Source organism: Spea bombifrons, chromosome 2 (genome assembly GCF_027358695.1).
Source record: "Spea bombifrons isolate aSpeBom1 chromosome 2, aSpeBom1.2.pri, whole genome shotgun sequence".
NCBI classification, from domain to species: domain Eukaryota; kingdom Metazoa; phylum Chordata; class Amphibia; order Anura; family Pelobatidae; genus Spea; species Spea bombifrons.
In genome coordinates this window covers 90,546,130-90,562,953 of record NC_071088.1, presented here as the reverse complement: position 1 = coordinate 90,562,953, position 16,824 = coordinate 90,546,130, and the positions used below count along the sequence as shown (strand labels likewise).

At 38.1% G+C, this 16,824-nt stretch overlaps 3 protein-coding genes across 3 annotated transcripts in view; all 3 read left to right on the top strand.

Moving 5' to 3' along the window:
• Positions 1 to 2,732, top strand: LOC128473088 (endoplasmic reticulum membrane adapter protein XK-like). Its single transcript, XM_053455136.1, has 3 exons — positions 1 to 245; positions 1,144 to 1,406; positions 1,829 to 2,732. Exons 1-3 carry the CDS (start codon positions 1 to 3, stop codon positions 2,560 to 2,562), a joined length of 1,242 nt encoding a protein of 413 aa, XP_053311111.1. The 3' UTR covers positions 2,563 to 2,732.
• Positions 2,733 to 6,391: 3,659 nt separating this feature from the next.
• CFAP97D2 (CFAP97 domain containing 2) lies at positions 6,392 to 12,575 on the top strand. The gene is made up of 5 exons (XM_053455140.1): positions 6,392 to 6,560; positions 10,403 to 10,483; positions 10,920 to 11,038; positions 11,203 to 11,395; positions 11,969 to 12,575. The coding sequence occupies exons 1-5, from the start codon at positions 6,468 to 6,470 to the stop codon at positions 12,506 to 12,508; spliced, it is 1,026 nt and encodes a 341-aa protein (XP_053311115.1). The 5' UTR covers positions 6,392 to 6,467; the 3' UTR covers positions 12,509 to 12,575.
• A 2,786-nt stretch (positions 12,576 to 15,361) lies between these two features.
• Positions 15,362 to 16,824, top strand: part of CDC16 (cell division cycle 16) — a 12,271-nt gene continuing 10,808 nt past the window's right edge. Inside the window, exons 1-2 of the mRNA XM_053455123.1 lie at positions 15,362 to 15,652; positions 16,547 to 16,601. Coding sequence (XP_053311098.1) covers positions 15,605 to 15,652; positions 16,547 to 16,601 — 103 coding nt within the window. The 5' untranslated portion in view covers positions 15,362 to 15,604. The remainder of the gene's footprint in view (positions 15,653 to 16,546; positions 16,602 to 16,824) is intronic.

Below are 16,824 nucleotides of genomic sequence, written 5' to 3'. Positions count from 1 at the left end.
ATGAAATTCCCTCGCTCAATTTTGATTTCTCTATTTCTATATGTAGCAGAGACAATCTTAGGCCTGTACTTGAGCAGCACATACAGCACTGCAGTGCACAGAATTTGGTTGTACTTGACCCTCCTATTCTGTCTTCTGCCCTGCCTTCTGGTACAGATCTGTTTTGTCTGCTTCCACATGGAATTCTTTGATGACAGATCCCTGGAACATCTGTTTCATCTCCTGCAGCTGGGACCTCTGTTCAGGTGAGTGAGGAGGGAAGGTGCCCTGTATTTAGATAGATACCACATCGGTGAGCCAGTGCATTAGGTACATGGCACACTGTCTATTGTAAAAGAAATGAAACCCGCTGATGATTCCATGCCATTTATTTATATAGTGCCCGCAGATTCCATAGCGCTGTTACAATAAGGGATAGACAAAATATTTCACAAAGACCATTTAGAATGAAATCACCAATAACACAGATTAAAGCATATTTCTACAGAAGGAAAAGATGGTCTGTTCTTGTGAGCAATTAGGAATCAAAAGATGAATAAAGCAATCAAATACAACTGTCACAGATTTTGTATATGGCATAGGCTTACAAGTTATCACAATGTGATCCGTTGCAACTTAATGTTAGGTGGTTTCATGCGCCGTCAGAGTTCATAGGTTTCAGGCCCCTTAAAAATGTATCGAATTTTCACTGACTCCCTCCCACTAAACCCGGACAACAAACGTGTTCTCATTTTAGATGGGTAAAAGGCGTTCCATTTAATATTTGTAGCTCTGATAGTAAAAAGAGTGGGAACAGGGGATATTTTGAAGGGAATGATTGTGTTTTGTAGAAAAGCGATACATACCGAGATATCATTTAAATACATAGAGTTTGAGTTGAATCTAAAATCTCAGTCACTATTGAGTTTATGGTTTTATGTGTGCTTCTTGGCCAGATTATATTTGAACCCGGAGATATACAGGGGGCTGGAAAGATGAATAGAAGGCGCGATGTTTTGGGTCAGGTTTGGGTGAAAGCATTTATCTAATGATGCAGGGCAGTAATAGTTTTCATTGTGTTAAACGGAACCTCACCCCATGTGGCTGCAATGTTCTGTCCAGTGTTAATAATGAGTGAACCCTATTTTTTCCTGTACTTTGCAGGTGTGTGCAAGTTCTCCGCCTTTACTTCATTAATGGAAAATCAGAGGATCCATACGACACCCTCATTAAGAGGAAGCAGCTGTCTGAAGATGGCGGTTGGGTTGAGGTGGAAAGGGAGGTTGGTCGCGTCGATATGCTGCTGTCCAAACACAGTTCTGCTTTCCGCTGGGCCTCCTTCATCCAAGCTTTCTTTGGGTCAGCACCTCAACTGATACTACAGCTGTATATTTCCATCTCGCAACAGCATATAAGCCTATGCAGAGGTGAGACAACATTTCTTTGTCGTTTCCTTGTCAATATAGCATGTGGAATGAATACATATTTTTGCAGTCATTAAAAAAGAACTTTGATGCAAGAATGAAAGATAAAAACGACATTTGATAGATTTTCAGTAGAGAGTAAATTGTTGGAGAACAGGACAAACAATTAAGAGTGCTTGAAAATGGATATTGAAAAAAATGTCTTCGTAGCTTTAACTAGTAATTTAGGATACGTTATTTGCTGCATAAAGAAATCTAGTCACACACAAATTGTAAGTGCAGAAATGCCCCAGGGATTAAGGACTATATTTTTTCTTCATAAATGCATATAATTTACACATACATTTATCAAACCGTCAATCAAGTGCCGTTTGTCTTAATGTTTACTAATTGGAATTGTCCTTTCCTTTTCTGATTTTCTTCAGGCATGCTTATGAGTATCTCTCTGCTGTCCGTTACGTATGGAGCGTTACAGTGCAACATCCTGGCCATTCGAATTAATTACGAGGACTATGATTTCACCTTTCGACCAGCTGCCTACCTCTGCTTATTGCTTTGGAGATTCCTTGAGATTTCCTGCAGAGTCGTCGTGCTTGGCCTCTTCAGCTCCGTTTTCAAAACATGGACCCTGTGTGTGGTGGCCTTAAACCTGTTGGCTTTTATGCTCTACTCATGGATCAGTTTTTGGAAGAATAAGTCATCGGGAAACAAGAATGGTTTGAGCAAGTGTAGGACTGCTACTGAGCGTGCTGTACTGAACATCCTGTACTCTGTGACGAGCATTTTCTGCTGGTGTCCGATTCAGGTCGAGCTCAGTGAGCCCGACCTGATTACCAAATCAAACAATTGGTGTCGCATCACCATGTATTATATGCTCAGACATATTGAAAACGCCGTCCTGATTTTCCTATGGTACATCTATCAAACAGATGTTTACTCGCTCATAGGTAGCACTTTTTTGGTCGCACTGCTCCTGGTGGGTTATACCATATCGATGCTCTTCATGCTGATTTTTTATCAGTTCTTGCACCCCTGCAGGACGCTTTTCACATCTAGTTTTGTAGGTGGCTTGATGTCAGGCTTAAAGAGTCTTTGTTGTATGTGCAAACCTTCAAGAGCCTCAACAAATGAACATGGCTCCGAGGTCTGTGAGCCTTAGAACTGACAAGATGAGATTTACATCAATGCAAAGGAGTTGATCTGTGTTCATTGGGAAGCTACTCTACTACAGACTCTCGAAGCAGAAGCCGACAAAATGGACAGAATGCAGAGAGCGTTAGGGGATATATAAGGACACAAGAAAACTAATATACCACAGCTGTGTCTTCCCTAAATAAAGTGTTCTGAATGACAATATTAAGAATGAAAGTGGTTTTTTGTTTGTTTGTTTTTTATTCTAAAAGCTTTATTTCCTGTGATTGCAGAAAACTTTCATGGCACAAAAGGGCACATGCATTATACGAGCGCCTCTATTGGTCGCAGCCAGGGAGCTCCTCTGGCATCAACCAAGAGAGTCGCCCTTACAAACTTTTAGCTCCAGGGGCGATCCTTCGGATTCTCATTCAAGTTAACCCCTGCGATGCTACGTAGACAAGGTGGGTAGGGACGGAACCAAGGAGACCAGCTAAGAGGTATTAACAAAGATGAACACGAAGATTCGTCTATGTCTACTGGCCACCATGGTAGTTCATTCGGTTTTCTGTTTCAAGAAACGGAACATTCGTTTTCACTTTCTCCCGAATACGAATGCACAAGTCTAATATTAAGCATCAGAAGTGTATGCCAATAGGTTTTCTGTTTTTTTTTTTTGTTTTTTTTTAATGCATGGAATTGTTATCCTCAGTATAAACACAAGAATTACAGCTTTAAGGGATCTCTTTTTTGACACCTGCTCAACAAGTATTTGACGCTCCAAATTTGTGGGGTGTATTTCAAATGAAAACTGAATGCACTTGGTGAACTACATTCAGGATGGACTGCCTGTAGCTACCAACTGTTTTATATAATTACAAGCTGCAAACTGGTAGTTGCTAGCAGATAGGCGGCTATATGCCAGCTACTTGTTACTTTGACAGACATCAAACTAGGTAACAAAGTATGATACAAAATACTGTTAATACCGTATTGGCTCGAATATAGGCCGCACTTTTTTCCCCCACTTTAAGTTTTTAAAGTGGGGGTGCGGCCTATATTCGGGGTCTAGCGCCCGACGCCCGGGACATGCAGTCCCGGGCGCCGGGCAGGCAGCGGGGTTAGGATACAGATCCCCCGCAGCGGTGCAGGGGACCCGTATCCTACTCCCCGATACGCTCAGACAGCCTCCCCTGCCAGCACTTCCCACGGGGGGGGGCGCCGGCACGGGAGGTTGTCTAAGCGTTTTACCTCTGCCCACCCCCGACTTACCGGAGCAGACTCCCGGGTCTTGCAGGGCCGGCGGGAGACATCTACGCAATACGCGTATGCAACTTCCGGTACCGGTACCGGTACCGGAAGTTGCATACGCGTATTGCGTAGATGTCCCTCGCCGGCCCCGCAAGACAGCCGGGAGTCTGCTCCGGTAAGTCGAGGAGGACAGTGGCAGCATATCTCGGGGGGGGGGAGAAGGAGGACAGTGGCAGCATATCTCGGCGGGGGGAGGAGGACAGTGGTAGCATATCGGGGGGGGAGGACAGTGGTAGCATATCGGGGGGGGACAGTGGTAGCATATCGGGGGGGAGGACAGTGGTAGCATATCGGGGGGGGACAGTGGCAGCATATCTCGGGGAGGGAGGACAGTGGCAGCATATCTCGGGGTGGGAGGAGGACAGTGGCAGTATATCTCGGGGAGGGAGGACAGTGGCAGCGTATCTCGGGGAGGGAGGACAGTGGTAGCATATCTCGGGGGGGGGGACAGAGTGGCAGCATGTTTTTTTTTGAGCTTTTTTAAAGAAAAAAACTTTTTCTTTAAAAAAGCACCAAACTTTTAGGGTGCGGCCTATATACGGGGGCGGCCTATATCCGAGCCAATACGGTAGCTAAATAGGGACCTCTCTCCATTCTCCATCAACAGTAGTTGTTTCTGTAATTATTGAAGCATAGCTCTCAGGGGGTTTTTTTTAATCCCAGAGCCCAGGGTTTTGGGAGTCAAATCTACTGTATATTTGAATATATATATTAGTTATTTTAGTTATTAAAACTCCTGAAACTCATTGTGAGTATGCAAGGTTAATGAGTACTCACTGATGCTTTTTGTATAGTAACACTTCTCTGCATTATCTGAAAACCCTGCACTGTTAGCGTGGTAATTATCAAGGGTCTACTGGGTAAACAATCAACAAACAGCACTTGGTATAAGCGTAATGCAGCAAAAACTTTATGGTTAAAGACACTTGCATCCCCATAGTATGTTGGCTATTAACACCAAATTATACAGGGTTATATCAAATTATACCAGGGCAAAACCACACAACAAAATGTCCACGACCATATAACACCAATAATTTTGAAAGGTGGGAGCAGCTTGTCGGTGCCCCTAAACAGCATGCCAATGCCATCTTAGCCCTACACAGCCTGTGAGTGCCATCCTATAGCCCCCAAATTGCTTTTCAGTGCCATCTTTGCCCAACTTATACCGATGTTATATATAGGCCTAATGTTTGTACACTGTAGGAAATAGCTAAAATGACACTGAAAACCAAGGCTATAATTGTGGATGACTTAAATTCCCTGTACTGTTCTATGGTTTCAGATTTTAGAAAGTCTGATTTTCCTGTAACGGAAACATTTATGTGAATCTTTGACAGTCTGGAATGGAGATAGAGTTCAAAAGGAATTGACAGACTATCTCTATTTAACAGCATTGGGATATTGAAACACTAGAACACTGCAGTTACATGTGTTTCTCTTATGTATTTACACAAAGTATATGATTATTAATATTTACTCTTCCAAAGTGTCGCGTGCCTGGTATGGTACAGCCAGAGAGCAAAAAATAAATAAAGCTACTGAAAGGAATTAGACATGACTAATAATTTAGTGCCGGGCCACTTAGTGGTCACAGGTCCATTGCCTAAAAGGAACCGGGACTTCAATCATAAGTGAATCTGCTGAAAATCAGAAAATAATCCACACTTAGTTTTAACAACTAGAAATGTAAACTAATAGTTTAGCAATGAATGCTGCCTTTTTAAATTCAGTCATTCTTTCTCCCTTCCTTTCTTTACCATCCTAACACATTTTCAGATGAGCAAGAATCACTTGCATCAGAACTCTACGTTTATCATTGGAACGTAAAATAAAATTGCCAATTTTTTTTAAACTGGTTGTAAGAAAAAATAAAATCCCAACATAAAAAGATTTAAAGAGGTAAGCAATTAATTGGCCATTTAGGAAAATAATTTTGTTCCAAGAACTTGTGGCATGTAACGTGCGTATTAATCAGTTGTTCAAATAGAATGAATCATTTAACAAAGCTAAGTTCTCATAGGTTTTCCAATTATTCAGTATAATGCCTAGATTTCCGCCTCCAAGAAAAAGAAAGGTGTGGATCCAAATTTCCGGGGATGCTTCCTTTGACAAAGGTGGTAACAAAAATATTGAAAATAGTTTCAGTATGCTAAAACACCGTTTTTACTCTCTAATGGTCTGCATGTGGCTTAGCATGATGTGAGTTGCATATGTTCACGGCATTGTAAGTTTGTGAGCAGGGCTCTCTCTACCTAATGTATCGGTTTGTTTTAGTCTGTCAATTCACGTCTTGTCATACCCCTAATAATAATAATTAGACTAATACAAAACAATGTAGTGCCTGTTTCAGTTTTTAGCGAATTTGATATTGTAGAGATAGTTTGCAACCTGTTTAAATACTCAGTGTTTATATGATACAATCACACTTTGGTTGCTAATGCATTGTTTGAAAGGCTACCAGCAAGCTATTCAATTTTCTTAACTCCAATGCCATGGTAACCACCACATGACTCTCCTTAAACACACTAGGCTGTCTCCAGGGCCTGACTCCACAGGCACCATATAGCCTCCTTCACTCATACAGAAGCGGCTATTAAAGGAAAGCTATTCACAGTCAACATGCACCGATCCTATCAACCAATTCTACCATGTGGCAATAAGTATTTGCAGCAGAAATGGGACCAAACGTACTATGACGAGCACAGGAGAAAGGTAAGTCTATGTATAAGAATAACAAAGAAATTATCCAACCGAATAAACTATAACAATGTTATGAAACATTCCGCAAATAATAATGGCAAAATGTTTTTTTTTATATACTGAACCAAACATAACAGGTTATGCGCAGGCGGATTCTATTTATATATTGATAATATTTATAAATTATTCTATATATATATATATATAAATATATATATATATATATATATATATTGCTTTTAACTTTAAAAGAACAGAAAATGAAATTCTTCATAGCGATACAGAATCAGATTTATGGGGATCAGCTGAAGGTCATGTAAAGGTCTATGTAACAGGCCATTTATTACATACTAAGGGCCACCTGACAAACTCCATGTTACTATCTGAGCACACAGATTACCCAGGGGAGCTTGTCATACATAATAGGAATTTATATATATTGTTAAATTAATGTTATTTTTACAGGCTATGATTTTAAACAAAAATCATTGGAAATTGTTAATTAACTTCATTTGTATTGTTAAATGTTGGTAGTCAGTTGACATAATGGGACCCAAGAAATAAATCTCCCCCTTTAGACCTCCCAGCATGCCCTGGATTATGAGACACAGACACATTCTTTATTGTTTTGTTTTTTTAGTTTGAAATTGTCTTATTTTTGTTTTACAAAATAGTTAAATAGCTGTTAGAGGGCCAGGTTTGGGATTGACGGTGTTTCGGTTGTTTGATCCCTGCTGGTCCTCACATTTCTAAATGCTGGTCAACAAATGCAAAATATTAAGGCCAATTCTTTATATCTGCTTTCTTGTTACACTAACAATTGGTTATCTATTATTCATTTATTATATGAAAAGAGTAAACATTTTAAAATTTTTGGGAGTCCATTTTTGCATTGGCTCCAATGTACTTTTCTGCATGCAAATTGGATATATATATATATTGCGGGGGTTGTTATGTAGCAGAAGAAGCGATAATCAATACAGAAATACTAAGACTTGGCCTTCCAAAGGTTAACTATGTCAATAAAGAATAGTTTCTAATATTACAGATTTTAACACGAATGATGTGTAATTTCACACCCAGGCAAGTTAAGTAATGAGTAGGTCACTTTGTCTACTCAATATCGGAATCAAAAGTTATTAAAGATGACATTAACTGAGGATATATAAAAGTGTCTTGCAAACGTTAGAATATACCAGTAAGTGTGGAGGTGTTACAATATGTAACGTTAACCTTTAATGTTAATGACATATTGGACATTACATTTACCAAAACCCGTCTAGTATTATATTTGAAATCATGTCCTATTTTATAGGGGTCATCTAAAATAAAATGTCTGCTTTCAGAGTATATTTGCAATTGAAGTAATGGCTTTTGATGTTACAGAAAGGCTTTTGAATCCTGCAGGGGTCTGGTTTCAGAAGGTGGCTAGCACATGGCTTGGGGACTTACAGAAAGGCTACAAGAGAAGAAAGAGGCTAAGCTGATCAGCTGCTGGAAGCTTCCTAATGATAATTCCCATATACTTTTATAGTCACTCAGTATTCAAATGTTCTAAAATAGGGGTGGAGTACAAATTGCTAGTGTGATGAGCTAACCAAAATACAAATCCTATAGGCTATGAGCTAATAACACTTGTTCGTGTTACTCATTTTGTCCAACAGAGCTTTTCTGGTTAAAAAAAAATATATATAAGAAAAGAATTCTTTCAACAAATGCAGAGTTCTGAACCAAAATGTTATGAGAAAGAGAGTCATTATCCCACTCTTGCAGTTCCTAAATGAAGCAGTTATTGAGTTACCATGTGGGACATTTATACGCGTGCCGAATGGATAAGTACAAAGTTATCAGAGAGCACTTCTAACAAGATTTATACTAGTAACTTTTTTAATGACATGTAATGTAAAGCTCGAGAACAATGTGTGGTGATCATTTGTGCAAACAAAAAGTTGTCAAGGGGATATTCATTAAAATGAGTACTAAAACAAGACACACTGCTTGCGAGTGACTGTAGGAGCAGAGGTCAGGACTGTTTCCAGACTACATATCCCAAGTTCGACTATATGGTTACAGCCATTGATTGACATTAGTTATTGCATTTCATGGATAAGTGGTTTGCCTCAGACAGCCAGTAAAACCCATTATAAGTGGTAGTTATTCATCTGAATTCAATTCAGGCCTAGTTGTTCTCTACCGAGAAGAGCTAAACAGATCAAAACAACTAGACCTATCCAATTTCAAATCTGTCCTATGCTCAAAGTTAAGTATGAAGTAGCAGGTAAGGGAGCTCATAAAATATTGGTTATAGCATGTATCTGACTGGACCAAGTCAAACATTACTTTTTGCAAATATGTGTCAAGCAATTAATTATAAATGCCAAGGATTTGCTGTTTCCATGCCATTGCTTACCTGTGGTATTATCTTCATGGAGTGTAGTGCAAGCCATTCTATGTCTGGAGTTGATCTATTGCAATTGAAAGGGCTTTGCTGACCTGTTTCAGTTACTCCCCTGCAGGGGTAACCATTCCTGAAACAATGAGAACACATCATTTGTGATGTATAGCTCTATATAACCCGTCTTTTGATCCATCGCTCCAAATTGACATTGTCAATGATCCCTGACAAGTCTAACTGGTTGTCTTTTGTGTTGTGATTCTACAAAACTACTTATACCTCATGATTGAGATGTTGTGTTGTGTGAAAAACTTTGAATTGTTCATTGTAATGAATAGTGTCGCTATGCAGTACTGTATCTACAAACAAATTCACTATGTAATAGTAAATACAATACAGCTGCCAATTTAGATGTATTTTACACTTTCTATAGTCTGGATTAATCCTGGTTAAATCATAAAACATAAACAGTTACAATGACAATGAGTGTTTCAATGTAAAAGATTACACCAAGAACAAAGGCGTTCTGATGGAAAGAAATACACAGCCAATATGTGCAGCTGTATTGTAATATACTGTTTTAAATGGACAGGGAACCTTATTTTTGCAAGAATCACTTAAGCAATTTCTGATTTGCTAAACGATTCCAACACTTTGACAGTTTAAGTAGAATTTAAGAAAAACCTAAAACACTTCCCGGTGGTGGCTGTATTAAAGCATGAGTTTACTGATCCAGCCACGAGAACCAGGACACTGCATTAAGGAAGTTAGGGAGTAACTTCAGCTAGACTCAAATGTACAACGAGTGCAGTAGGTTTTTGGCCAAAAAGATCTATTATTTTCCCAGGCCCTATACTACACACTTCAGTATACCTAACAGTATAATCATTTGACCAATGTAAAGTCATATACCTATGTACAATTGTAGTCAGAAGTATTATGAACTAAATAGGTTTCTTCTAGGGTGGAAAGGTCAGTTTCTTGGGAGAATATATCTCAGAAGGCTATTATGGATATTTAATATGGGTGAATTTTATGCTCTTGTAAAATAATGTAAATGTTTTCTTTTTTTAATTGACATAGCCGCTTTAAACAGGTATTTAATGATCAAAACCTACTCAGCTCGTCCAATTTCTTGCACAGAAACTAAATAAGCACTTCTAGCGTACACAAGTTAGCACTTCCCAATAATCCGGTGCCAGATTGGGTCTACTGTTGATGGATGAGACTACACCTTGCTGGTAAATGTTCAAGCTACTCCCAAAACATCACAGCCGTGATATGTATAGAAGTATTTTTGGTTCTCAGGTAGTAATGTAGTAAACAAAAAGCCCTGTGGAGGTAATTAGAATTGAATAAACAATCATAACCATTTTTAATCATCTGCTCACTGTTTGCATTTAGTTGTACATACTGACATTTATTGCATGTGCTGATTATGAACTATGAAATGTTGCAGGTGCAGTCAGCAAAACCAATGGTAGATACCAACAGTCCGCAGACATATGTTCACCTTAACATGAAGCTAAAGAAGCTAAAGGTAATTTACTTTATAAAACTGAGTTTTTATGTCGTCACGAGAGGTCCAACAGAAGTGGAATTATTACTGCTTGTGAAATAAAGGATCTCCATGAGACTTGAAGCCAATTTTACTGTACGCTATAAGGAATGCAAATTAGCAACAGACTCCTCAGAATTTCTTCTGTGCTAATAAGAGATATAATACATTATTGGTTTACTGATCATACGCTAAGTCTAAGATCCTATAGTTATTCATTCATAGTTGTACAGAGATAGTAATCTCCAAACTCCCGGACAGATCAAAACTTCACTAAGGCTTTAAACCAAATATCTTCAAGTCTCTTACAGGAATACTGTATAAAAAGTGTGTAAAACTCAGTTTTCTGAGCTTTTAGAACTGAAAACCCTTAGTTTCTATAAAGTATTTGTGAAGCACACTTGTATTTATGCCACAGCTAGAAGAAGAGCGACTGTCAGTCATAGAGAGGGACAACCGCTTGCTGCTGGAGAAGATGTCACATATAATGAGAACCAAAGGAAGGGTGGACAACACAAATGATTATGAAGCTAAAAGGTATTGTGTTGTACTGCTATATGTTACCATATTGCTACCAATTATGGCAATCAAGTCTGTACAATGAAACATGCTGAAAGTACCAAACCAGTTCAACCGTTCCTCAATAGATATCCACATTAATTTATATATACTAAACTTGGTATTCCTCTGTGTCCAAGCAGTTTAAACAAGGAGAAAAGAGAACAAGAGTTATTGAGAGTATCAAGAGAGAACCAAGCCATTCTGGAGAGGATTAACAAGTGTGAACCTCAATATCAAGTAGAAAGGTGGCATGAAGATTGGGTAAAAGCAGAAAGATATATGGACAGCATTGCAAGATATCCTCGAGGATGGTATATCACCCATCAACACAAGGTAATAGAGAGCACAAGAACACACAAAGATTGCATGAAATAAACAGTATGTTTCAAGTATTAATGTTACTAATATTATTTGAGTAATATATGTTGTGTTGTCCAAATATAAATGATCCATGATGCATGTATTTGCAGATGGTAGCCTCATTTATAAACCATTATAGACATTTGTAAGTATTAATGCCGTAATATCAACTGCTACAATGAAAAAATAAACTTACGATCTGGGTAAATCTAGTGCCATATATATATGTAACAAAACATTTCCAACTGACGTATATATAATGTATGTGTATATTGGTGCCTCCCTTAAAAGGTAAACCCTGTGTAACAGCTGTGTAATTTATTATTACCTTCCATTCATACTATGAGGATTTCTGTGCCATGTTTGTACACATTCAGCTTCAGAATTGTGTAAATGGTAGTTTTTTAGTACATCATCATTTATATAATGTTTTCCCAATATAACAACACCAGCTAATAATAGCTAATAATCAACACCCATAACTAATCTTGCAAAATCTATCTTTGTCTTTGTTTTGGTTAACTGCAATGTTTTAATTTTTTACAGCATTCATCAAAAGGACAAAAATCATCCATGGAATGTTCTTCCGCTACAGCTAAAGAAGGAACTGTTCAGAGCGGAAGACGTAAAGAATCCCTGCGGGGAAGCCATAATAACAAGAGAGGGGTAACCAGAAAAGAGACAGTTAGCAAGAAGGATGGAAAAACTATAATTCTAAAACAAACCCAATCAGTGGGAAAACATGAAAAAGAAAATAAGAAAATTAAAGGTGATGATAAGCCGGGTAGGGATAAAGATGCAGTATCTGACACAGAAGTGGACGAACAGTCAACAGATGAGGCAGCTGCAGAAGCAGCAGTGAATGAAGAACCAACAGATAATACAACAGTGAATGGAAACCTGGCAGATGTTGCAGCGGAGAATGAGTATCTGAAAGATGAACATGAAGATTATACAGAGGATGACAATGAGAAAGAAGGGACATCAGAGAGTGAGAAGGAAGAGGAGTCAGACAGTGAAAAGGAGGGAGGATCAGAGAGTGATGAGGAAGCTGAGGGTGAAAAGAAGGATGATTCAGACAATTAAGAAACACATATAGGAGATATGCAGGATTCAGATGCAGAATAGAATATCACAGACATAAAAGGATAAAGTTATATAAGTTTTATATATATATGACATGCCATTTCGTTGGTAGAACACTCACATGAAAGCTCCATTCCACATCAGTAGTGCTCTATTGTAACTTTTACAACAATAGGTATACTAATCCACCTGTCATAATCATAACAAGGTTTCTAAAAATCTGCACTTTTTGTCCTGCAAATGGCATTTGAGTACACTGCAAGAAACCGCATTTTACTGTATAAGACTGGACTTTACCTGGAACAGTACTTACAGAAGTGATGTATACACTGGTAGAAAACACAGTAAAATAAAGAAACAATATTAAATATTACAAATGTATTTTACAAAATTTTATTATTTTATGCTAACGTGAAGAGAACTGCAAGCCCATTAAAAGTCTGACTACCTTAATCTTTACAGTACTGAAACTTTATTTATTATTAAATACTTCAAAATACTTATGAAAACCATCCTTTCCAAGATATTCATTAATACATAAGGTTCAGTCAGATGAGGGAATGAACATGTTTGATAGTTGTGAGCAAACTCAATCTTGCATCCTAAAGTCAACGTGCCAGTCATGCTAGTTTTTGTGAACTGTAAAGCAAATGATAACAATGTGTTAAGAAGCCAAAATATATCTGCGGTATCATTTTATTGTGTCGTGGTATGCTTGCTTGTTTATTAGACTACAATTATTATATTAGACTACAATCTTTCTTCAAATGAAGTAAAACAAAGTAAAAAGACCTAATTGGCGTGGTAGTGAAACTAGGACATAATGGTCTGTTAGCTTGAGGTCCTCCTCTACAACCTCTCAGAGAAGAAAAAAATATTTGCTTTCAGAGGTGTATATATATATATATATCCTTGCTATACCTGGGAACGCTCAGGATTTCACCTGTGGGATTTACAGTGGGAAACTCATCCATTGTACTCTATGTCTTACAAAGTATCTGCTACTACAATATTGAGAATAATATCATTATTACTTTGACATCAAAACATAGTAAATCTAAATATTAGCATCTGACTTTTAGTTTATAACAAACTCACACGGTACTTTACAGTTTGGATATAGTGATTCAAATTTGAAACAGCGTCACTAAGACATTTTCACAGAAATAAGCATAATTAAATTCATGAAATCTTGCCGATTTCACAACGCACTGCTCATGGCCAACTAGGAGCCGCTCATTGGGGATGGCACTTCATAATACATAAATAAGTATGTGAGCTGAAACGTTTCATCTCAACCCACTAATTTAAAAGGGAGAGTCCAGCCATTGAATGCATACAGCACTTTCATATGCATCAATTGTTTAGGGGACTCCCTGGGACACTGGATTGTCTCTTTAATAAGTCCTAAGTAACAAAAATTGGGTTACTGTGTGCTTTTTTAAAAGAAAAAAAATCATCTGTGATATATGATGATATATGATGAAACCACAACATTCAGAATTATTTAAAGGAGAACTGTCACAGATTTTTCCCCATAAATGTTTTATTTTCAAAGAAAAAAACAAGTACAAGGTAAGGCAGGTAATATAGCCTGGATGCAGATAAACCAGAGTCTGCACATTCCCAGCAATATTCAAACTTTTCATGACATAAATCAAAGTATAAATGTGGGGGGACCCCATATAGGTCCAGCGTGTATGGATCTCAACCGAATTAAAGATAGTAGGCTAGTGGACCAAAACCACGGATATTAAACCTGAACTTGTGCCTGTCATAATTGAAACTGTATTAGTAACGGAAAGGTAAGCGACTGAATAGTGTTTCTAAGATTATAGCCTCCACGTTAAATACAAGAAAAATAAATTAAAACCCCCAACACAAATTAAGATCAATCTCACATTTCCTGACCTAACGACAGCATCCGCGTTTTAATGTAGCTAAATTTACTAAACTTACTTATAGCTAAGTAAAATGTCATCCTTTAGTAGGTAAGATCTGTGTCGCAGAGTGGGGGACAGTATGCTCTAATTAATCAACACCTCCGCACCCTTAAAAAGTTGCCCAAACCAACGAGTAACTTAACGTAATTTAAATGGGAGGAATAACTGTGCAGATCCTGCGAAACAGAGATTAAGATATTTTCCCCATGGTGTACAAATAAGGTGGGTTTTGTTACATATACATTGTTTATTTTGACACATAAAGTGGCTTTATTTTGACAGGCGTGACATTTCCGCCTTAAGATCACCCAGACCCAATTTGGTAAATTATCGCTCACGAGGTAAAGTCTTTGTTTATATCCAAAGTGTGATTTTATACTATTTTAGCTGGTAAGACAGAACTATTGATGGAGACTTCTTCTCAAATTTCATTTATATTGTTATTGATGGTAATTCATTTGATGGAAAAGGAATAAGGGAATTACACATATTAATTAAGAAGTGGTTCAGAATTCCAAATAAAAAGCATTTCTAACATTATTTTTTGTTAGAACAATTAGTGTATATATATATATATATATACATATATATATGCATACTACAGATGAATAACCACGTACATGCTTATGTAATTTCGCTGGTCTTGAGACGCAATATTTTTTTGCCACAGGGTGCCTATAGGCATTCATTTTTCTTCTGAGAAGGGTGAAGTAAAATTACGCTATTTACTTTTGCAGGCATTTGAGTTCTGCAAAAACGGATTTTATTGTTGAAAAAGACTAGTGTTTTAAAAGTAATGCAAAAATACCGTATGTGTGGCCTGAAAGGGGAGCAAGCAACTGCACAGTGTCTGTTAGGAACCTATACGCGTGCGCCTTTGTTTCCGTTCGGTGCGAAATGTTTGTTGCACGCATCCTGTCGCTGCCGGCTCTCAGTCTCGCCCATTGCATATGGCGCTGCCGATGAAACCGTATTACACCGGGGAGTGATTAGATCTTAAATCTTGACTCGATAGTGAAGTTGGGAACAAAATACAAGGGTTCAGAAGGATTAGCAGATCGCAAAGTGAAGGCACCGGTCCGGTTATCTAGTCCCAGAGACACTGCCTATGTGCCCGCCACTCACAAGCCACAGCCGTTAAGAAGAAATAAATATGAGTCTGGAACGTCTGAGAAGGCGAGTTCGGCAGTACATAGAGCAGGTAAAGCCACGTGATCGGTATCGACCCCCTTCAAATCACGTGACCCTGAAATCTCTGTAAAGGTTTACATCAGTGCCAAATGTAGTAACTAATGCCTACTGTGCAAAAATGGGTGTGGGCGCTCTGGGAGCTCTCAGGGTTTGATCCTGAGTCTCCGGGGTTTTTGTACCCCAATTTCAGGGTGAAGGCGCAGATTCTCAGGGTCACACAGTCTGAAGCTGCCTCCTTCCTGTTTCACACTGCAGTGATCATTTATAAAAATTCTCCCAGTTGGTGCTTTTACTACCAGTACTTTATGGTTGCTATCCCTATCTATCTATCTATATATATATATATATATATATATATATATATATATATATATATATATATATATATATATATATATATCTGCATCCACACGAACACAAATAAAATAATTGTAATGGAGCCTTTTGTATTTAGGAATCCCAAATTATATCCTGGTTGCCATATTTTTCCCGCTGATCCGACTGGCCCTGTGTGTCAGTTCGATGTTTATCTGTCACTAACGTACTCCGTTCCTCAATGACGCTTCCGACTAATCTTTATACTGGGTAGCATTTCCTCGCCTCTGCCAGGGTGCCGCATTTATGGAGAAAACACCATTTTGTTTAGGAAACCCTTCTTATATATAACCTGGATATTCCTGTTTGCAGACTGACAGCGCCAAACGCATATTGTACCATTTCTAGGCTCTATCTTTATCCTTTGTACAATTCAGCTGCTGTTTATCTAAGTTCATCAATCCGTGCATCTATTATATATATATATATATATATATATATATATATATATATATATATATATCTTTTCACACATATATATTTGTCTGTCTGCATTTCCTTATGTTTAAATATTATTTTTCCCTTACAGCAACAGTACCAGAGTGCCTTGTTTTGGGCAGATAAAGTTGCTTCGTTGTCTCACGGTAAGCTTTTGTTTTGACCCTTTTGAAAACGTGCGACTGGTTGTAGTAACGGCGCTGTACATTATGCGGGTCCAACAACCCAGTTCTTACGCAGGAACCGTTTCCTGCTGCTGCTGTTTATTGAATATATGCGCAATTCTCTGAAACACAAAGCTTGCTTTTATTCTGAAGTAGACAGAAAGCTGTGTCATTATTTAGTTTACTAACTTCAGTAAGAATGGAC